The following is a 22,409-nucleotide window of genomic DNA, read 5'->3' as shown; positions in this document are numbered from 1 at the left end:
ACAGGATTGTTTCTGTCATAGGAATTGACAAGAACAGGAATAGCATGGAACTGAGAAATGAAAAACAGAACAATGCCATTGTGAGAATTTAGGACTTTGCTAGCAGGACACTGTTTTCCCTTTGTTTTAGTAGTCAAAATTCTCTGGGGTCCTGAATAATTAAATAAAAACTGTGTTACTGAAAGAAAACTGGGAAGTTTGATTAATCACATAGTGCCCACCGTGACATGAGTTTCAGGCAAAATTCTGAACAATTCAGAGAAAACACTTTTAAAAAGGGTTCCCTAAGTGTTCCTTGTTTCTCTAATTTCTTCTTAGTTTCTCTTCCTCTTTTTATATTTTCTAAATTTTTTGAAAGATTTAAAAAAATTTTTAAAGATTTTTCATTTATTTGAGAAGGAGAGCATGAGCTGAGGGAGAGGCTAATGGAGAGGGAGAGACGGACTCCCCGCTCAGCAGTACAAGGCTCTATCCCAAGGCCCCAGGATCACGACCTGAGCTGAAGGCAGTCATTTAACTAACTGAGCCAATCAAGTGCCGTAAAAGATTTTATTTTTAAGTAATCTCTACATCCAAGGTAGGGCTTGAACTCATGGCCCTGAGATCAAGAGTCGCATGCTCCACCAACTGAGACATCCAGGAGCCCCCCCCCCCTTCTTCCCCTTTTTATTTTTATTTATTTTTAAAGGTTTATACTTATTTACTTGTCAGACAGAAGAGATAGAGATCACAAGTAGGCAGAGAGGCAGGCAGAGAGATAGGGGGAAGCAGGCTCCCTACTGAGCAGAGAGCCTCATGTGGGGCTCGATTCCAGGACCCTGAGACCATGACCTGAGCTGAGGGCAGAGGCTTAACCCACTGAGCCACCCAGGCATCCCTTCTTCCTCTTTATAAAGAGATGATGTGGATAATATATCTCTAGAGGCCTGAAATTCCAACAGTCATCACCAACAGATTCAGCAGTTTTTTTTAAGAAACTATATAAAAATTTCTGAACATGAAAATAGAGTTGTATAATGGATTCCATGTATTCATCGCCAACTTCAACAAGGATCAGGGCAGAGCCCACCTTTTTCCATTCTCACCCAATTCCCTCATCCTTTAAATTATTTTGAAGCAAATCCCAATCCCAGACAACATATCATCTCATTTATAAATATTTCAGTGTGTCTCTCTAAAAGGCAAGAAGTCCTTTTCTGACAAGTTACCTAAAATGTACCGAGTTTTGGTATTATGCTACGTGAAATAAGTTACGGAAAGACAAATGCCGTATGATTTCAGTTGCAAGTGGAATCTAAAAAACAAAACAAAACAAACAAACGAGGCAGAAACAGACCCATAAATACGGAGAACAAACTGGTGGTTGCCAGAGGGGAGCAGGGTGGAGGGATGGGTCAGGTGGGAGGTTTCCAGTTCTAGAATGAGTAAGTCACAGAAATAAAAGGCACAGCATAGGAAATCCAGTCAATGGTATCTTAGTAGAGCTGCACCGTGACAGATGGGAGCTGCACGTGTGGTGAGCAGAGCATGTGGTATAGGCTGTGCAACCACTACAATGTACACCTGAAACTAATGGAACATGTGAGTGTCAAGTATACTTCAATTTAAAAGGTACATGTTATTGGGCGTCTGGGTGGCTCAGTCAGTTAAGTGTCTATCTTCAGCTCAGGTCTTGATCTCAGGGTGACGGAATCGAGTCCCCCATTGGGCTCTCTGCTCCCCGGGGAGTCTGCTTCTCCCTCTCCCTCTGTTGCCCCCCCCCCACTCATGCTCGTATTTGCGCTATCTTGTGCTCAAATAAATAAATAAAATCTTTTTTAAAAATGTACAAATTATTCATGAAGCTGAGTTAACAAAATGAACCTTGACTTAGCTTTTTGAGGGACTCCAGGTCTTTTGTAAATTTTTCAATATCTTCTTTGGTTATTATTTTATTAAAATTTTCTATGTTTGAGGCCATGTTGTGGGTCTGAATTTTGGTAAAAATACAACAATTTCATCAAATTTCCCAATTTATTTTCATGAAATTGCATCTAGTGAGAGAAAAAAATAGAATATATTAAGTTAATGCTGGAGAAGCAAATTGATGATGTAGGAGAGAGAGGATGGATTAGGGGAACAAGTGTGTGTGGCGGGAGCAGGAGGAGTGGCGCCTCCCATCCACTGTGTAAGGTGGGGAGAGGGCTCATGGATTCAGATAGGTGTAAGTGGTTGATTCAGTATTTCCACTGAGAGTGAGGGTAGTGATGAGAACATCAGAAGCTGCAGGAGAGAGGAACTGCTCAAAAAGGGAAGAAGTGAATCATCTAAGAAAATGTAGGAATTCCTAGAGGTCTGAAGGACCATTTTAGATGCGTGGGTTATAAATTTAAATAGAACTCGATCAGTGTGATATTTTCCCCTGACCAAAATCCTCTGCTTCATGTTGGCATAAAGGGAAGAATAAAGTTGGATTTCACCCAAGTTAGTTTTTTCCAATTGGGTTTAATGAAGAAAGAGAGGTAGGTTCGGGGTAGTTTAGGGTAGACACAGGAGAGTAATTTTAGTGATTGGGAAAGTAAAAAGAAGCTGAGAGCGGTGAAGGATGACAAAACCATTGTGGTGTGGGAGAAAAATGCCTGAGAGGTTGGTAGGAGCAGCTAGGTGTTTAGGGAACAGCCAGGGGCTTTGGCTGATGATGGGCTGTAGGTTTAGAGGGCAGAGCAGAAGTGCCTGGAGGGGGCACAGTGGAGGAGTGTGCGGGAGAGTGTTGCAGTAAGTGTATCAGAATAAGATTACAAGAGAGGAATGATGTCTAAGGAAGCTTTCACTTCTTGTGACCATTACACACTGCCCATGAATCTTGTTTGCTCTTTATTTCTGGGCTTTTCTCTATTTAGAAAAGTGGATTCACTCTTTAAAAGTTCCCCCACGGGGAGGATTTTCTTTCCTTTAGTTTTCAAAACCATCCTTCTTTGTCTTCATACCTGCAATGCTAAGGCAGCCCACTTCCGGTGGGTTCCAAGAAACCTTGCAGAGAACAATATAAGTCAGCCTTGAATTTTCCTTCAACCGTCAACTGATCAAAAGGAACTCTCCAAGAGGAAAAAGTGTGGGTTAAAAAGGGGTTTCTAGGGTCTCCTGGCTGGCTTAGTTGGTAGAGCACTCTTTATCTTAGGGTCGTGAGTTAGAGCCTTCTGTTGGGAGTTGAGGTTACTTAAAAACTAAAGCGATTTTTTTAAAAAGGGAGGGTTTCTATGCATCAAGAGTTGTCATGCTGGGAGTTTAACCAACCTGCTCAGGCAGCTCACTGATGCCTTCAGGACCTACAATTAACAAGGTGGTACTAACACTGGACACACCCATCTTAGTGGTTTGGTGGATCCTAAAACTCAGTTCATGATAAGCGTCTCATATCCCAAAGTTACTTACTATCTAATGGTATCTACCAGGGGCCTCGAAGAACTGTTTCTCAAAGCTGGTTACCTGATGGAGAGAGGGTGCTCTGTTTCAAATTCATGGGCACTAGCCCTGGGCTAGTGTAGTCAGAGCTGACTACAGGATCCATTTGGATCTGACACTAACACTTGAACAGCATCGCATCCATTGGAGTATGTGGACCAAATCCCAGAACTCTTTGCTCATTGGCCTGGACAGGCTGAAGAGCTTCTTTGGTTCCTGGTTCCACTCAAATTTGGCATCCTTTTCATATAAGTTAGCAGACTCAAAGTAACACATCTGAATATTTTGCTTCAGAAATCCAAAGAGGTCCAGCAAACATTGTGCATCTTTTTTAGTGGTAGAGATACAAGGTGGGGTAATTTCCTCTTGGCTTTGAAGTAGGGACCCCTGGCTTATAGGAAAATTCGATCAAATAAAAGGTATCTGAATTTTCTTAGGGCTTCTTAAGATTCATACCCTACTCTCACAGGGTAAATATGTATTACCAGGAAATCTAGCGGACCTGTTATTTCCATCTTTCCTGATTTTATCAGCATTATGGCTTCAATATAATGAAACTGTGTGATATCCTGTAGGATGATGAGAGGGTCAATGTCGCTATGAGCTAAACTGTGGCACAGAGCCAGAGTGCATATAACCCTGAGGCAAAATTTGAAAGTCCACTACTTACCTTATCAGGAGAAAAAAAAAAAAAACAAAACCCTGATTTCCCCCTCCCCCCTATGTCAAGAGATAAAGAAAAATGCATTTGCCAGGGCATCTGGGGTGCTCCATTTGTTAAGCAACTGCCTTCCGCTCAGATCATGATCCTGAAGCCCTGGGATGGAGCCCTGTATCTGTCTCCCTGCTCAGCAGGGAGTCTGCTTCTCCCTCTGACTTCTCCCCTCTCATGCTCTCTCTCTCAAATAAATAAATAGATAAAATATTTTAAAAATGCACTTGCCAAATGACAAGTTACACACCAGATGCTTACTCCAGTAAGGAAACCACATCTGGAAAAGCAAGTGCAATTTTAAGACACCAACTGACGAAGCCTGTGGTAATCCATTGTCATTTTGCAACGTCTTCTGTTAAAAGTCAGTCTGGGTTTGTTACTTCAAAGCCAGTGCCAAGTGTTCCCTGACAGTCCAGGAATTTCCCTTTCCCTGGTGCACTGTTACTTTGATCAATGGTTTCAAGTCTTTTTGGAAAATACCAGGAGGAAGACACACAGTTAGTTTCTGGGTCTGGTGGAAGTATTTTCTTCTCATGGGCATTTGGGCCTCCTCCTCATTTGAAGACTCCTAGTCTGTCTTTGGTGTGGCACTTGGGTGAGGGGCTATGATTTTCCATCATGGTGTTTCAAATCACACCTCTGTTTTTTAGACTTAAACATTTTTGTGGCGGGGAGGGAGGGTCATACAGATCAAATAGTACTTAGTACACAGTTATCTATGTTAGTAGTACACATTACACCATTAAGTAGCCCCACTTAAATATCCCCGAGGTGAGCACATTCTCTTTAGTCTCACCATCCCTGCTGGCTCTCATGATAACCATGACCATCTTGACTCTTTGCAGTCAAGAGCTGCGTGATCAGACCTTCCTAGGGTCCCGCCATTCCCATAGAAACAAACATTGCCCACTCTACAGTCTATGGAGAAAAGCCACTCAAGTGCTTTTAAAACATGTTTAGGGGTGCCTGGGTGGCTCAGTCGTTAAGCCTCTGGCTTTGGCTTGGGTCATGATGGGATCCAGCCACTGTCAGGCTTCCTGCGAAGGAAGGAAGGAAGGAAATGAACGAAGGCTTCCTGTGAAGGAAGGAAGGAAGGAAGCCTGCTTCTCCCTCTCCCACTCCCCCTGCTTGTATTCTCTCTATCAAATAAATAAAAAAAAATCTTAAAAAATGTTTATACTTCTCTCCCAATATATTTCTCAAGGATTTAGTGAAGTAAGGGTCTTCTGGTTTCTATTGGGACACATACAAAGGGATGATTAGGTCCCCTCTTAAAGTCTTTGGAGCCCTTTCTCTTTATCAATGGCTCTCAAAGTACGGTGCAGGGACCCCCGGGGGTTTCTGAGCTCCTTTTAGGGTATGTACAAGCTCAGACCTATTTTCACAGTAAAACACGGGCCACCTGCCTTTTCCACTCTCATTTTCTCATGAGTAGACTGTGAAGTTTTCCAGAGGCTCTGTGACATGACCTCTCTGCAGACTGAGTGCAGAGGCACGAGTGAGAATCCAGCTCTCTCCATTTAAGCTAGACCCTAAAGAGATTTACAAAACAATGCTATCTTCCTCACTAAATTTTTTCTTTGGAAAATAGTTATGTTTATCAAAATATGTTATTGTGAAAAGGTAAGGGATTTATGCTTTAGTTAAATACTATTACATGAATACTTTTCTCAAATTTCTGAGTTTGAATTGTTGACATGATTAATATCAATAGCTATGCACACAAAATCTGGGTTCTTCAATAATTTTTTTAAAAAGATTTTATTTATTTATTTGACAGAAAGAGGGAGATCACCCATAGGCAGAGAGGCAGGCAGAGAGAGAGGGGGAAGTAGGCTTCCTGCTGAGCGGAGACCCCGATGCGGGGCTCAATCCCAGGACCCTGAGATCATGACCTGAGCTGAAGGCAGAGGCTTTAATCCACTGAGCCACCCAGATGCCCCTTCAATAATTTTTTAAAAATATTTATTTATTTATTTGAGAGCAAGAGACTACAAGCAGGGGGAGGAGCAGAGGGAGAGGGAGAGAGAGAGAGAAAGAGAGAATCTCCCAAGCGGACTCCCTGTTGAGTACAGAGTCCCTCCAAGGAGAGCCCTGAGGATCCTGAGATCACAACCCAAGCTGACGTCAAGGGTCAGACACTCAACTGACTGAGCCACCCAGGTGTCCCAGGGTCTTTTTTTTTTTTTTAACATTTAAAAAATTTTTATTTATTTGAAACAGAGAGAGAGAGATTACAAGTATGCAGAGAGGCAGAGGCAGGCATAGAGGAGAAAGCAGGCTCCCCGCTGAGCAGAGAGCCTGATGTGGGACTCGATTCCAGGACCCTGAGATCATGACCTGAGCCAAAGGCAGAGGCTTAACCCACTGAGCCACCCAGGCGCCCAGGGTCTTGAATAATTTTTGAGAGTGGAAAGACATCCCAACACCAGAAAGTTTGAGAACTTTTGATTTATATTTTATAACTTGGGGCTTTTGGCATTAAAACACACTAGGTCACCGGTGAGACCAGTTTCGATCAACTAAGAAAATAGGCTATAAATTCGGCTGATATAATTTGCAATCCACAGTTTTTTTTCCAATTTAAGTCATGTAGCTTTGAAATAAGAGATTCTTTAATCATAGTCATACAGGTTCCTGAGGTTTTATTCCATGCTTCAAACTAAGAATTTAGGAACTTAACACTGTCCAGCCCCATTAGTAGACGCTATCTCAAGCCACAGGTCTTAAACAATTTGTGGTGTGTGTGTGTGTGTGTGTGTGTGTGTGTGTGTGTGTGTGTGTGAATCCTGCAGCAATGGCTTCTTACTCTCAAGCCTTTTTTCAATTGAGTATCCATCCCAGGTTACTACAGATAATAATTTCAATCCTCATTTTCCCTCTTTCTTCTACGGGTTGCCAAATTCCCACCCTTAAAATGAGCTAGATCTCATCATGTTGGTCCCCAGGCAGACCTGATATCTACCCCACATTTACTCTGAAATTTTAGAGTTTTTCTTTAGTCTGCATCTACTCTTGGGATCATTTCCCATATTAGGGCTCTTAACAGAAAGCAACAGAAATGGACTCTGATTAAATAAAATAAATACGAATATATTGATAAGATACAGGGAAGTTCACAGAAATATTGGAAAGACTGGGGAACTGGGCTTTAAAAAAACCAAGAAAGAATAAAGAGAATCATAGGACTAGGACATGGGATCAGAGCTGTAACTGCGGTTAAGGTTAGGGTTTAGGATCAGAGCTCAGCTTGGAGAAAGGGCTGGGGCTTAGGTTAACCTAGTGATAGAATTATGTTTGGGATATGGGTAAAGTCAGGGTTACAATTGGGGCTAGGATTAGATTTAGGGCTAACGTAGGTCTAGGGTTGAAAAAATAGATTTAGAGTTATGGCTTAGTCTAGGCTTTTATGGCTTTTGCTAACCTTAGGACAAAGGGACCCATAGGACTAGAGGTGGGGTTCCTCTAGTACTCAAGTTAGATTTATGGTTAAGGCAAGTGTAAGTCTCACTTGGTGAATGTAGGTCGTGTTTCTGAGATCTCACCAAGGTTTTCTCTACCTGGCTGGTATACTCATCCTCCAATTACTTCCTTTTGTTGAAATTTACTCTATGTAAGAGTAACCATCACAACCTTGGAAATTAGGCAGCTCAATCTTGTGGAAGTAGACTTCCACAATATTTGACTGCTACCAGCATTTGAAAACGGCACCTCAGCTTCAAGGTGGAACCAATTCTGGGTTGCAATTTATGGTTTGGGGCTACCAGTGGGTTCAGGCCAAAGCTTGTCTCCAGGTAGACCACATTCCTGCTTAGCTGCTCCTATGTCCTGTCCTATTTTCCTCACTCCCCCTTTTCTAGGAACGCTTCCCACTAAATCACATGCACAAGAATCCCATTCTCAGGTTTGATTTCTAGGCAACGCTACCCAAGACAGTGAGCAATAACTCAATTATAAGAAGGAGATTCATGTTTTGCACTGCCAAAAATGGACAGTCATCCACAATGGCTATCTTAAGAGAAAAAGCAAGATGTATAACCCCCCCTGACAATGTATTCTTGTCCAGGGGCACCATTTCTCTCTCCAGTTCCAATAGACTCTGTGAGACAGAAAGCTATCTTTTTGTTCACTGCTTTAGACTCAGGAGTGAATGTCTTACCTGATACATAGGAGGTTCAAAGTATATATTTGTTGAATGAATGCGTGGTTAATACATATGATTCCTCTGATCCTGTTCCTAAACAGCTGTGAACTCCAGAGGGTCACCATGCCAGAACTTTTCTCTTATAATTTGATGTTCTGCAGCCACAGTTCAGCTATTAGCGTAGCTCAGGGATTCAACTCTAAATGGCTCCCCATCACACATGTGCCCTACCTTTTCTTAACCATCCCCCTCCCTATGTTCTCACTGTTACCCTGCCCCTTTGTTCTCTGCAGGTAATTTGTCTTTCTTCCATGTTATAAAATTTTAAAACATAAATTATTCAGAATCATCTTCAACTACTCCACAAATACAGATCTCATCCAATCAAAATAAACAAGCTAGAAACAGAGCTTCAAGTGTATATTTAAAAAAAATGGTCTACAATGAAGAAGGCATCACAAGTGCCTGAGGAAAGGGAGGATGTTAGTGCTGGGATAACTGGTTAATTATTCTGAGGTGAAATAAAGTTAGGAACTACTTCCCCTATGTTCCCCAAGACAAATTCCAGTTGGACTAAATAATCCAATGTAAAAGCTGAAACAATAAATGCAGAAAATATTTTAATGGCTAATCTCCACATGGGAAATGCCTTTTTTTGTGTGTGTGGGAAATGCTTTTCTAAGCTTACAAATAATTTTCTACAAATCACAAACGAAATGTTAAACCCATGACACTACCCTATCACATGTGAATTTATGCTTAGGCCAAAAATCAGAGCTGCTCGCAGAGATGGATGGATAAGAACTTTTCTTTCAGTGTTACTAGGAAAAAGGAAAGGGAACCAGCCCTTCCCCTTTCAGAGACTCTTAGAGAGGCTGGCTTAATAATTTGGCTTGAGATTTGTTCAGAGAAAACTCAGAGTTCAAATAATCTACAGACTCTTTGGATACCTAAAGGTAGCAATCAGGAACAGTCAACATCTGTTTAGGGAAACTCTGTAACAACCTTCCTGCTGATGAAAGATTAGATCAGTTCTGTCCGAAGGAGATAAGGAATGGGTAAGGAGCTCAGGTGCTCCATCAGATAGGATGATGGGACTGAGACAATACTCCCCTGAGGACAAAGAAAGAGGGACGTCAGTCCTGAACTGAGTAGAAGAGGAGAGAAGGAAAAAAGGGGCTCTGGGGTAAGTCTAAGAGAGGAGGGTGGTACGTAGCTGGGAGGCTTGCAGAATGGCAATGAACCACACTCCATTTTGTCTATTTGTGGATAAATGTATGGCAACGAACCATACTCCATTTTGTCTATTTGTGGATAAATGTATATATAAAACATATCCATATGTTATATATCATTTAAAAACATATATTCATTTACATTATGTGATGCAGGGGTAGAATAGGTAGTCCTTGTTATGTGGTTTCAAATTTGAACCATACAAATTGTGTCTCTTCTAGCTGGTCCTGCAACCACCCAGGTCCCCCTTTCAATAGTCAGCAGTCACTGGCTTCTTGCCCTTCCCTTAGGAGGTGTTGGAACTATTCTCCGCATATATGAACAAATATCTGCATGTACTTTTGCTCCTTTTTTTTTGGTTTATAAATGGGAGTATATTAGGCTCAGTGTTATGCATCTTGCTTTTCCCCCTTAATAACTAGTTTTGGAGATATTTTCATATCAATACACAAAGAGCAAATTCATCTCTAATTTTTTTTTTTTTTTAAAGATTTTATTTATTTATTTGTCAGAGAGAGAGAGGGAGAGAGAGCGAGTACAGGCGGACAGAATGGTAGGCAGAGGGAGAAGCAGGCTCCCTGCTGAGCAAGGAGCCCGATGCGGGACTCGATCCCAGGACGCTGGGATCATGACCTGAGCCGAAGGCAGCTGCTTAACCAACTGAGCCACCCAGGCGTCCCAACAAATTCATCTCTAATTTAATCATTATCTTTCTGATAGACATTTGAATTGTTATCAGTTTTTAAAAAATTATAGATGAGGCTGCATTGAATACTTTTTGCATACATTATTTTTCAAATGTAAGTATATGTGTGTGTATAAATAAACACATATATATGATTTAGATCAATTTTTAGAAGAGCCGCTGGACCATTGGGGATGTGCATCTGTTATTTTGATAAAATTGCCAAATTGCTCTCCCATGAGCAGTGTGCAAGTGTCTGCTTTCTAACACCCTTTTCATGACTATGTCTAACACTCACTCTTAAGTCCTTTCAGTGTTGTAACCTCTGTTCTTACCACACCATCGGTAAAATGTCTTGCAAAGTAACATGGGCTTTGCGGAAGGAAGAAGAAAAAAGCACCATCAGATACATGAGGGGGAGCAGGGTCAGAGGTGACTAGGATGTCCTGGAGATAAGATGGGGAGAAGGAAGCAATCATCAAGGTATTTGTTGCAATAAGTGTCCAAAAAATGTAATTTCTCTGGGAATCTAGTCTAAACTGGAGTTTTCAGAGCATGTGTAACAGATGTTAGAGTGATTAATTCTTGTTATTAAAGGGAAAAGATATCTCAGGAGGCCAGAAATTTTAAAGACTATGGGTTAGTGTTATAGGGTTGAAAATCTCCCATTGAAGAGGAAGGTGGCACCTGGCTCTTTCAGTATTTACACTAGTAAGCCGGTGCTAGCGGAATGATCATGCTTTCTCCCAAGCCTTCAAAGTACTACCAAGTAATGGGGTACTTTGGTCTTGAGGTTCTCAGACTTGAGCTTGTGTCTCCCAGACAGTCCATCCCCTGAGCTGGTAATCTGAGCATGGAGCACATCACAAGGAGAGCTGGATACCACAGGGGACAAGATTCAGCTTCTGTGTCTAGTTCTCTGGAGGAAATTACAACCCAAAAGAGAACCATGAAAACCATCTTCTGCCCTCTACGTTTATATCCTGGTTGGATTTCCACCCCTTCTGTTTCATTCATTTCTGTTTCTTAAAAAAGCTTCATTGGGACACCTGGGTGGCTCAGTGGGTTAAGCCTCTGCCTTCAGCTCAGGTCATGGTCTCAGGATCCTGGGATTGAGCCCCACATCGGGTTCTCTGCTCAAAGGTGAGCCTGCTTCCCCCCCTCTCTCTGCCTGTCTCTCTGCCTATTTGTGATCTTTCTCTCTGTCAAATAAATAAATAAAATCCTAAAGAGAAAGATTTTATTTATCTATCTATTTGAGAGAGAGATACAGTGAAAGAGAGCATGAGAGAAGAGAAGCAGACTCCCCGTGGAGCTGGGAATCCGATGCGGCAATCGATCCTGGTACTCCGGGATCATGACCTGAGTGAAGGCAGTTGTTTAACCTTCTAACCGTTTAATCGTCTACCCTCCTAAAGGAGCCACCCAGGCGCCCCTTTATTTCTTTTTTTAAATCTTTAATAGTGTTTTACTTCTATTTATTTCCACTGGGATAATTTTGTTGTTATTTTTTAAGCTCACTGTCCTTGAACTAAACCCCAAAACAAGTAATTGCCAAATCCCCAATCATAATGAGTAACTTCAAAACACCTTTCTCAGTAAGTGGCAGAGCAATCAGGATAAAGAAACTTAAAGAGGTTTGAAAGATTAGAACATGTCAGTTAATAACCTTGAAAATATGCATATGAAATTCTAAACACAACAAATAAGAAACAGATATTCTTTCCAAACTCCTGTGGAACATTAAAAAATATTAGTAATTTATTAGACCACAAAGGAAATTTCAGTCGCTTCCCCAAACCAAAATATGCAGGCCAACAAGAAGAGCAAAATTCATCTAGTAACAAAGCAAACAAAGGCCCAACTCTTAAATCTCTTGCATTAAAGAAAAACAAAAGAGAATGCAAACTACAGATGCTATATATTTCACATCTATAATGATATTAATAACTTGGAAGTTTTAGCCTGGTTTCTGCCTTGTTTTTGTTTCATTGGTTTGCTTATTTTAATCTCTCTCATATTAGGGTCTTTCCTCATGTATCTTGATATTTGCGGCTACATATACACATGCAAGACTAAGGCATTAAAAGGCTCATTCAGTGTCTATCGCACATTTTGGGGGTTATTGATTAGCGAACTTGGTTTGGAAGAAATAAAGCATTAACATAGCTCTTTTATTGGGAGACCTTCTCTTCTGCCAGGTATTTGGCAAATCTCTTTCCCCAACTTTGCCAGTTTTTTTCACCAAAGATTAGAACACTAGCTGCTGCCATCATTGTGGGTAGAAAAAGCCTCAGGGTTCAGAAGGCATTCTTCATTCTCCACTGCTTTCAGCCTTTAGCTCTTGTCGTTTAGAAAGTACTTCCAAGTTCTATCTTGAAAGCAGAAGCGCTGAGAAAGATTCCTGAGAGAGTACGAAGGGTTTTAAGTCAAAGAAGAGCGGCGATTCACCTGAGATCAAAGAGATGAACAGCTCCTCCACATCCAGTTTTGCAAAGTGTGGCTCCTGTAAGACAGCAACATCCACGTCATCTGGTAAAACTTGATAGAACTGCAACATTTTGGACCTCATCCAGAGGCACAGAATCAGGTGTTCTGTGTATGGGGCCCAGAAACGTGTTTCAACAAGCGTTCCAGGCGATTCTGATGCCAAAGTTTGAGAACCACTGGCCTAACTTGACGGAGGGAAGAGGGGAGCTTGTGTTCACGTGTCTCGTGGCTGGAATTTGAGGACGTGGAATTTTAAAAGCCATATGCAATCAACTCGAGATGGAGGATACGGTCTGTTTTCTCAGGTGCAAGAAGAAAGGTTTTCTCTTTGGTCTTCTATTTTCTTCTAAAGGGAGAGGGACCAGAGACAATCGCTTCTTTCTGAGCCATTTGTTACCCAGACTGCGTCGCTTCGTCCCTGAGCTCCGGCAAGTGTCAGAATGGAAGAAGATAGAGGAGGACAGTGTGGGGCAAGAAGAAATAACAAGGTCCCAACCTTTCATAGCCTCCAAACGTGAATCTATAGTCCAAGCAGGTCTCCTTTCCGCCCCAAATCCCAACCACCGCACGCAGTTAGGTTGGACTGACGCTTCGCCTTGGCCTCCCCACTTCCGGGCCCTAGCCAATAGGAACTCAAATTGCTCAGCCAGTTAGCGCCCTGCGCTGCTTCCGGCGTTCTGCGCGCTGCCCTGGAGACGGGATGGGCGAATCCAAACGCAGAGGGGTGTAAGACACGCATTACCTAAAACTGCGCTTGCGTGTTCCACTTTGCTCTCTTGCTTCACCCCGGGCCTTGCCCAGTGGACTTGCCTTGAAGGATTAGAACCCCAGAAGCGGGCCTTGGCGGGAGCCTTCCATTGCGTCGGCTGCTTTTCCTCGTCGATCGTTCTGGTGAGAAGCAGTGGCAGTTTTAGAGTTTACGAATTTGGGTTTGTGTCTTGCTGAGGGTGCGGGGTACACTACAGGCCTGGAGGGGCGCCATTCACCTACCCTTTCTCCGTGAACCCTGTGTCTCCGGTGTCTTCTTTCTTCGGACTCTGCCTTGTTACCGAGTTAAACTAAAAACCTGAAACAGTTTTCTCGAGGCTTTGGTTCCGGGTACATGGGACACCTTCTCGAGGACTTAGGTGCAAGGGGGATTCGGGGCTGTAGGGTTCGGGAGATGAGCTTTACGGACGTCCCAGATGCGGAGTTTTTCCCCTTAAACCTTGGCGGCGCTTCCCGAATTCTAAGCCGGCCGTGCTTCCAGATGTCGGTGGACGTGGAGAGAAAGAGAGTGAACCAGTTCGCTGGCAGTGAGCTTCTTGGAGTGAGGGGTGTTTACATAGTGATTGAGCACCCGCGTTTTAGAGATCTGGCTAAGCTTAGAGCCTGTAGTTAATTAAGCCTGTCAAGGAGGCGCACCTGTTCAACGCTTGGGCATAGCGCCTGCCACCTTTTACGCCCTCCAAAAAGGTTGTTTTCGTCTGTGGTTAGGGAAGTTGAGCGTGCTTCCGGGGGGTGAGTGAAACCACAGGTGGTTGGGCTTTGCTTCCACAGTTTCTGATTCAATAGGTTTGGGCGGGGGCAAACGGCTAGTTGAGGAGTTAATGGCCTGAAGGTAGAGTTAAGGGAGGGTTCCGGTCTTCATCTGCGTGCCTCTAGCACCTGGTTAGTTTCAGAGTTGTTGCCTGTAAGCCCAGCCACTGAATCTTAAATGCCTCATTTGGTCCTATGTGTGATTCGTTCTGATTTCTGGCTTCTCTGGTAATACCTTGGTGAGCTTGTAGGTTGAGAGTCTTAAAAGACTCGCCACACCTTTAGAAAAATTGGGAAGGCTAAATGGTGGTGTCTGGAAATGCACACTCGGTGAGAACAAAAACAAGCGCGAGGAAGTGATAACTGAAACTCGGGAAAATGATTGCCTTTGGAAAGGATGAAGAGTTGTGATTGCCATAGGCTCAGGAAGGGACTTCGGGAGTAGCAGGCCAAGTGATGTTCTTCACCTGGGTGGTGATCGCAAGGATGTCCCTCTTATAATCATTAAACTATACATTTATTTTGTGGAGTTTTCTGTATTTGTGTTTTATTTTACAATTTAAGAGGTTACATATTTTTAAAAACTCTTATTAGGAAGTCTAAGTGAGAATGGCCTTGGAGTGAGCCAAAAAGACTCTAAAAGCCTGGAATTTCAAACTTGAAACAAAACTTAGAAAATCATCTGATCCAATTCCTATTTTACTCTAAGGAAACTGAGCCTCAGGGAGGGGAAATGTTCCCATAGTAAACCTCTCTTACCTAAGCCAGACTTTGTAATTGGTGAATTTCATTAATTTCAGGCTATGTGGTCTGCCCAGATATCACTACTCAGTAAAAGATTGAAGAAAATAATTTGGCCTGAAGCAAGTTCAAAACTTGAAGATTTCATTTTTTTTTTTCCTTGTGGCTTAAAACCTTATTTTCAAAGAATGAATTCTTTGTCTTACATAAAAACTTACTTCAACACCTTATCCTGCTGTATCCTAATGTAGCCAATTTGCGAACATTTAAGTAAATGTTAAAGGTCTGGTTATTTTTTTCTGGCTAAATGGCTTTTCCATCTTAACATATTGTCATTTTAATCTTACTTTGGTTATATTACATACTTTGTAATGTTGACCTGTTGCCACAAAATTACTCTTGTCTGGGCTGAATTTTGGTGGGTCATGAGTCAGCACTGTGGTTTTTGTTTTTGTTTTTGTTTTTTTTTTAAGATTTTATTTACTTATTTGACAGACAGAGCTCACAAGTAGGAGAGATGCAGACAGAGAGAGGGGAGGAAGCAGGCTCCCCGCCGAAGCAGAGACCCCGGGATCATGACCTGAGCTGAAAGCAGAGGCTTTAACCCACTGAGTCACCCAGGCACCCCATCAGCATTGGTTTTTAATGAATGGGTTTTAGGAAGAGAGGAGCATAGAACTTAGTAAAAGTGCTTGTTAAAATAAAATAAATAGATACTACCTGTGCCACTTTTGGATTTTCATTTGATTTAAATTTGAATTTCTTCTACATCTTTTCTACTTAAAATTTAAAGAATTTTGCTCTCAATAGTATGAGTTCTTCTGATTTGACATAGAGACCAGGTTTGTAATCCAAATAACTAAATGTAATTACTAGAATGTATACTTTATAGATTTTTTCCCATTTTGCAATAAATTTTAATTTCTTTGGAAAATTGAATCATAAAATTAGTTATTCCTAGATTGTTAGATTACTGGTTCCCTATGCCAGGATAAGACAAACTGCTGCCTGTTGGCCAAATCTAGCTCTTAGGTATGTAGGTCATACCTGTTGTGGTATGGCTTACAGCAGAGAATACATTCTGAAGATCTGGTATACAGCATAGTGATTATACTAAACAATAAAGTATTATGTACTTCAAAGTCACTACAAGAATAGATCTTACATGTTCCTACCACAAAAAAATGATAATTATGTGACATGTAGAGATATTAACTACTGTTATGGTAGTGATCATATTCTTATATATAAATGGATCAAATCACATTGTACACTTTAAACTTAAAGTACATGTCAAGTATATCAACACCAAGTTGAGATACGTAGATACTATACAGTTAACCCCTTTTAAAATGTACAATTCAGTGATTTTTTTAAAAAAAGATTTTATTTATTTGTTAGAGCACAAGCAGGCAGAGGGAGAGGGGGAAGCAGGCACCCTGCAGAACAGGGAGCCTAATGTGGGGCTTGATCCCAGCACTCTGGGATCATGATTTGAGCTGAAGGCAAAGGCCCAACCATCTGAGCCATCTTGGTGCCCCCAGTGATTTTTTTTTTAAAGATTGTATTTATTGGGGGAGAGAACGAGAGAGTGGGGATGGGAGGGCAGAGGGAGAGGGAGAAGCCGACTCCACACTAAGTAGGGAGCACTAGGGGCTTAATCCCAGGACCCCAAGATCCTGACCTGCACCCAAGGCAGATACTTAACCTACTGAGCCACCTAGGCACCCTGATTCAGGGATTATTCACAAAGTTGTACAACCATTAATACTAATTCCAGAACATTTTCATCTGCCCAAAAAGAAATGCCATACTCATTAACTTCTTTTACATTCTTTTTTTTTTTTTTTAAATTTTATTTATTTATTTATTTGACAGAGAGAAATCACAAGTAGATGGAGAGGCATGCAGAGAGAGAGAGAGAGAGGGAAGCAGGCTCCCTGCTGAGCAGAGAGCCCGATGTGGGGCTAGATCCCAGGGTCCTGGGATCATGACCTGAGCCGAAGGCAGAGGCCTAACCCACTGAGCCACCCAGGCGCCCCTTTCTTTTACATTCTTTTTCAAAGAGTTTTGCTATAGGTTCTGACTTACTGGATGCAATGTATAAACAGCTGCTTTTAAAGAATTTCTTACAGCTTACTGGATAATTTCTGGAAACTTCTGTAGTCTACCATATGAAATCCTTTCAAAGAGATACCAATTTAAAATTGGTTTTGTGGATCAAGTTAATACTTCGATTATACTGTAAATGTATTGTTCAAGATGCTGAATCCACTGATGTGCTTTAATTCTAAATAAAGAAATTCTAAATAAAGAAATTCTAAATAAAGAAATTCTAAATAAAGAAATTCTAAATAAAGAAATTCTAAATAAAGAAATTCTAAAAAATAAAATTCTAAAAAATAAAATTGTAAATAAAATAAAACAAGACTATATCAATTCCTGTTCAGTCAGGCAAATTAGGACAAATTGGCCAAGAAAATGAACTCTCTTAACTGCTTATATCCTAGATGATGAAGTGGTTGGTTAAAAAAAAAAATTTTTTTTTTGTTTAAATTTAAAACAGGAGTTAGTGAACTTTTTCTGTAAAGGGCTAGATAGGAGGTATTTAAAATGTGTGTAGGCCATTATTCTGTCACAGTTCTGCAATTGTAGCCTAAAAGGAGCCTTAGACAATCTACAAGTAAATGGGTGTGGCTTGGTTCCAGTTAAAACTTGATTTACAAATGGAGGCAGCAAGCTGAATGTGGGAAGAGGACCCTTTAGTTTAGTAACAGCTGACTTCGAATAGTATTTGGATTGACTCTTAGAATCTTTGTGGATTAGATGTAAATATCATTACATATAAAGCATTTTAACATACATTGTCTAATTTGTATCTCACAATTTGAGGTTTAGGTGGGTCATATATTGGCACATTCTATACAGATGTTGACACAATGTGCCTGCCTTTGTAACAAGAGCCTAAGAAAAGTATCAAGATACATTGACTGGTATCTCATTCATCCCTCTTTTTGTCATTTTCATCACTTTTGTTGAGATCTTGTTGAAGGAATTTGTGAATTTTTTGGTTTTCCCCTTAGCTTATTTTTTTCTTCACCCTACAAAGAGACACTAGTATCTAACATTTGTAGATGAATTTTCTGAGTTTATTATTAGGTTTACATATTAAGTATCCTAGGCTAATTAAATATGTAACCAGCTTGCATTTATAAAGGTTTTTGTTTACCTTTTAGGAACTAGAGATGCCATTAGGCTGTTATTTTATCTAATGGTGAGAAGTCAGCCCAGAGATGGAAAACTTCATTCTGTATGAGGAGATTGGCCGAGGAAGCAACACTGTTGTTTATAAAGGGCGTCGGAAGGGAACAATCAATTTTGTAGCTATTCTTTGTACTGATAAGAACAAAAGGCCTGAAATAACCAATTGGGTAAGTAAGTCAAATATGTTTCCTTCCCCCTGGGAAAACACAGAGCTATTATCAAGGAGAGGTAATAGCATCAAACCAAAGCTATTGAACTCACTATAGCATATACCATATTTTCAGTCGGGATGGGTGACCTTCTATCTGTTTAGTGCCACCAAACCTGAATAATGACTAGTATACATACCTAGGTAATTAACAACTTTGTTATTTTTTTGGGAAGAGTCAGGGAAAATACACTCTATATTAGTATATTTACTTATACATTTAGTATGTGATTTATGAAGATTGCCAAAGGAAGGACAGTGGGTAAGAGTGAGTTGGGTTTAAAATTTATAGCCCAGGGTCCTGGACAAAATTTAGGCCCCCCCCATTGTGGTAAAATACACGTATCAAAAATGTACCATTTTGACCATTTTTAAGTGTATAGCTAGTGATATTCAGTACATTCATTATGCTGTATAACCAACACCATCCCTAGAACTCATTTTTTTTAAGTAAACTTTTTTTTTTTTTTTTTTTTAATAGTAGGCTCCATGCCCAGGGTGGAGCTCAGTGTGGGGCTTGAACTCATGACCCTAAGATCAAGACCTGAGCTGAGATTGAATTGGATGCTTAACCAACTGAGCCATCCAGGTGCCCCTAAAAAGTTAAGTTCTTAAGAGCAGTTTGAGTCACAGCAAAAAGTGTAGTGATTTTCCACTTACTCCCTGTTGTCCTGCATGCATAGTCTTCTCCATTGTCCACATCCTTGCCGAAGTGGCACATATATTACAATGGATGAATCCACATTGATACAGCATAATCATCTATACTTCATAGTTGACATTAGGGTGCACTTTTGGTGGTGTACATTCCATAGTGGTGGACAAATGTAATATGTATTATTACAGTATCATACTTTCACTGCCCTGAAAATCTACTGTGTTCCACCTAGTCATCCCTCCACCTTCTCCCCAACCTTGGGCAACCACTGACCTTTTTATTAGGTCTATAGTTCTGCCTTTTCCAGAATGTAATATAGTTGGAATTGTATAGTATATAGCCTTTTCAGACTGACATCTTTAACTTAGCAATGTTTTCTGTGTCTGTCTGTAGCTGACAGCTCATGTCTTTTGAGAAACCTCATATAGATGTACCAGTTTGTTCATCTATTGAAGGGCATCTTGATTGTTTGCAATTGTGAATAAAGCTGCTATAAACATCTGTATACAGGTTTTTGTGTGGACATGAGGTTTCAACTCTTTTGGGTAAATACCCAGAGTGCGATTGTTGGATGGTCCAGAACTCTCATCACCTAGCAAAACTGAAACTATACACCTTAAACAGTAATTCCTCATTTTTCCTTCCCCAGTCCCAGGCAACCACCATTCTACTTTGACTTTGAATGGTACTTCATGTAAATGGAATCCTACCTCCTTTGTCTTTTATAACTTATTTCATTTAGTGTGGTGTCCTCAGGGTTCATTCATGTTGAAGCATGTGTAAGAATTTTTCATAAGACTGCAATATTCTACGGTATATATAGACCACATTTTGCTTATCCATTTACCTGTCTATGGACACTTGTGTTCTTCTACCTTTTGCTATTGTGAATAATACTGCTGTGAAAATAGGTGTATATATATGTCTTCAGGACATATTCTGCTTTCAGTCCTTTAGATATATACTCAGAAAATGGAATCCTATGTTTAACTTTTTTTTTTTAAGCAACTAACACACTTTTCCACAGAGGCTGTAGCATTTTACACTCCCAACAGTGTACAAGGAATTCCATTTCTCCACATCTTTGGTGGCAACACTTGTTACTCTTTGTTTTTGTTTTGAAGGTAGCTATTCTAAGGGGTGTAAGGAGGTGTTGGTTTCTCTAAGGAGTGTGGATAGTTGAGGGAAAACAGATGTATGGGACATGATACAGGTTTGTTTGTAGATTTGGTGCTGGGAACACAAGGAATTTCTCTTCTAATGAGGTTTTCTCTGAACTGAGAAGCTAAGTCCTCAATTGAGGGGGTGGTGGAAGGCATTCTAGGCAAGAGGAAAGCAGAAATGTGAATCCTCACTTGGCAGACAGACTGGCTGGGGCCACTTGAAATTGGAGATCCTGAACTGAAGCTGTATCAGTCAGTGTGGCTTGTGTCTGCCTCAGTTTCTTGTGTCTGTGCAGAGTGTGGACGCCTAAACTGAACCAGAATTGGAGTACTAGCATGAGTGAGCTGGAAAGTCAATAGGTAGTGGTCACGAGCTAGGATGTGTGCAAGATTTTGGAGACGTTACAGCTCTTGGTCAAAACCTAACAATGCAGTCCAATAGAAATACAATGGGGGCTACAGATCTAACTTTAAAGGTCATAGGATCCACATGGAAAGGACATTTTATTAATTAATCCAGCAAGAAGAATATATTTCAACAGATGGGTGGTTTGCAAGATTGAGAGTGCCGAGGTGAACCAGTATCTGGAAGAGTAGGTACTTTTACATATACTGAGTGATAGGCAGCGCGGGAGGCTGGGCTGTGGCCTGATTTCTGTTGGAATTTCCATACCTCCTTTACTTGTCATTAGGACCTCCCCCTTCCAGTGCCTGAATCAATGGAGATCCATTTAAACATGCTCACGCTGTGTCTTCCCCATTTTCTTCTGGTCCTGTATTAGTTTATTATAAGGTGCTCCTCAGATTCTCTTGGTCACTCTGATTTTTGTTTTTCTCCTCATCTGTCTTCTAAATTATGTGGATTCATTTCCCTTTCTTTGTGTTAGAATACGAGCCCACCCGCTGTTCCTAAAGTGTACCACTTATCCATTTTTAAAACTGGGAGCTCTGTATTTCTGTAAATCAATGGGCCCATTAGCCTGTGTTGAGTCTGAGTGACAATAGAGAGAGAGAGAGAGAGCGAGAGAGAGAGAGAGAGAGAGAGAGAGAGAGAGTGTGTGTGTGTGTGTGTGTGTGTGTGTGTGTAAGGAGATCAGAGGACGAGGATTCAAAGCACTTGGATCACGAATTTGGAGTCTGGATGGTTTGTTAATAGAGCACATATTTTTATGGTTTTAGTTTCCATACTTCTAGGGATTTTGAAGGGAAAAAACAAAAATCCCTGAGGCAAGTTAGTATTTTTTTTAACTGACAGGTTCTTGCATCTTTGTTGAGTTTTCAATTCACTCTTGTTTTTGGTGCACAGGAATTCTCATGATATAATGGAAATGAACATTTTAAGATCAGTGGGCTCACTGTAATGATTCTTTTAATAACCCAAGTGAATTTACACTGGGATTCACTAAGGAGATTATATATATATATATATATATTTTTTTTTTTTTTTAAAGATTTTATTTATTTGTTTGACAGAGATCACAAGTAGGCAGAGAGGCAGGCAGAGAGAGAGGAGGAAGCAGGCTCCCTGCTGAGCAGAGAGCCTGTTGCGGGGATGGATCCCAGGACTCTGGGATCATGACCTGAGTGAAAGGCAGAGGCTTAACCCACTGAGCCACCCAGGTGCCCCCACTAAGGGTATTTTTAAGAATAAAATTGTAGAATCCTTTAAGGATTCTTTTAAATATTTAAAAAGTAATGTATCATTATTATAGAAAACTTGGACAATCCAGAAGAATGGGTAGAAGAGGTGGGGAAAAGAAAGCTGCATTGTGCTGTCACCTGAGGTAGTCCCTGTTTTGTTTTGGTTGATTGGTTCTACTGTTGTTTACTATGAGTTTAAAAAAAAATTTGAATCCTGATAATGCATAATTTTGTTTCTTGCTTTTTTCACTTAAATTATTATGCTGTCTTTTTTTATGATATAAAATTAAACATTTTGAAGTTGGGCTAATAATTTTTCACTTGCTATATAATTTAACTATTGTGTTATTGAGACTTGAGGTTATTGTTACTTAGTAAAGGTGCTTTTCTTCCTTGAAAGTTATTTCTTTCCTAATTATAAAAGTAGTGTGTATGTAATGTAGAAAATAGAAAAAAGTAGAAATTACCAGTTCTACTCAGAAAAGCTATTTTGACGTATTCTTTT

The 22,409-nt window shown here is 40.6% G+C and overlaps 2 protein-coding genes across 3 annotated transcripts in view; one reads left to right on the top strand and one right to left on the bottom strand.

The window, feature by feature from the left end:
* The window catches only part of LOC131825549 (serine/arginine repetitive matrix protein 1-like), a 93,592-nt gene extending 80,811 nt beyond the window's left edge, over positions 1–12,781 (bottom strand). Inside the window, exon 1 of the mRNA XM_059165031.1 lies at positions 12,638–12,781. Within this exon, the coding sequence (XP_059021014.1) occupies positions 12,638–12,781 (144 nt within the window). The remainder of the gene's footprint in view (positions 1–12,637) is intronic.
* Positions 12,782–13,502: 721 nt separating this feature from the next.
* The window catches only part of ULK4 (unc-51 like kinase 4), a 651,105-nt gene continuing 642,198 nt past the window's right edge, over positions 13,503–22,409 (top strand). For both annotated transcript variants that reach the window (XM_059162312.1, XM_059162311.1), the window contains exons 1-2: positions 13,503–13,602; positions 18,207–18,401. In XM_059162312.1, coding sequence (XP_059018295.1) covers positions 18,264–18,401 — 138 coding nt within the window. In that variant the 5' untranslated portion in view covers positions 13,503–13,602; positions 18,207–18,263. The remainder of the gene's footprint in view (positions 13,603–18,206; positions 18,402–22,409) is intronic.

Source organism: Mustela lutreola, chromosome 2 (assembly GCF_030435805.1).
Source record: "Mustela lutreola isolate mMusLut2 chromosome 2, mMusLut2.pri, whole genome shotgun sequence".
Lineage (NCBI taxonomy): Eukaryota > Metazoa > Chordata > Mammalia > Carnivora > Mustelidae > Mustela > Mustela lutreola.
The sequence above is the reverse complement of the archived record's forward strand: the minus strand, read 5'-3'. Positions and strand labels throughout refer to the sequence as shown.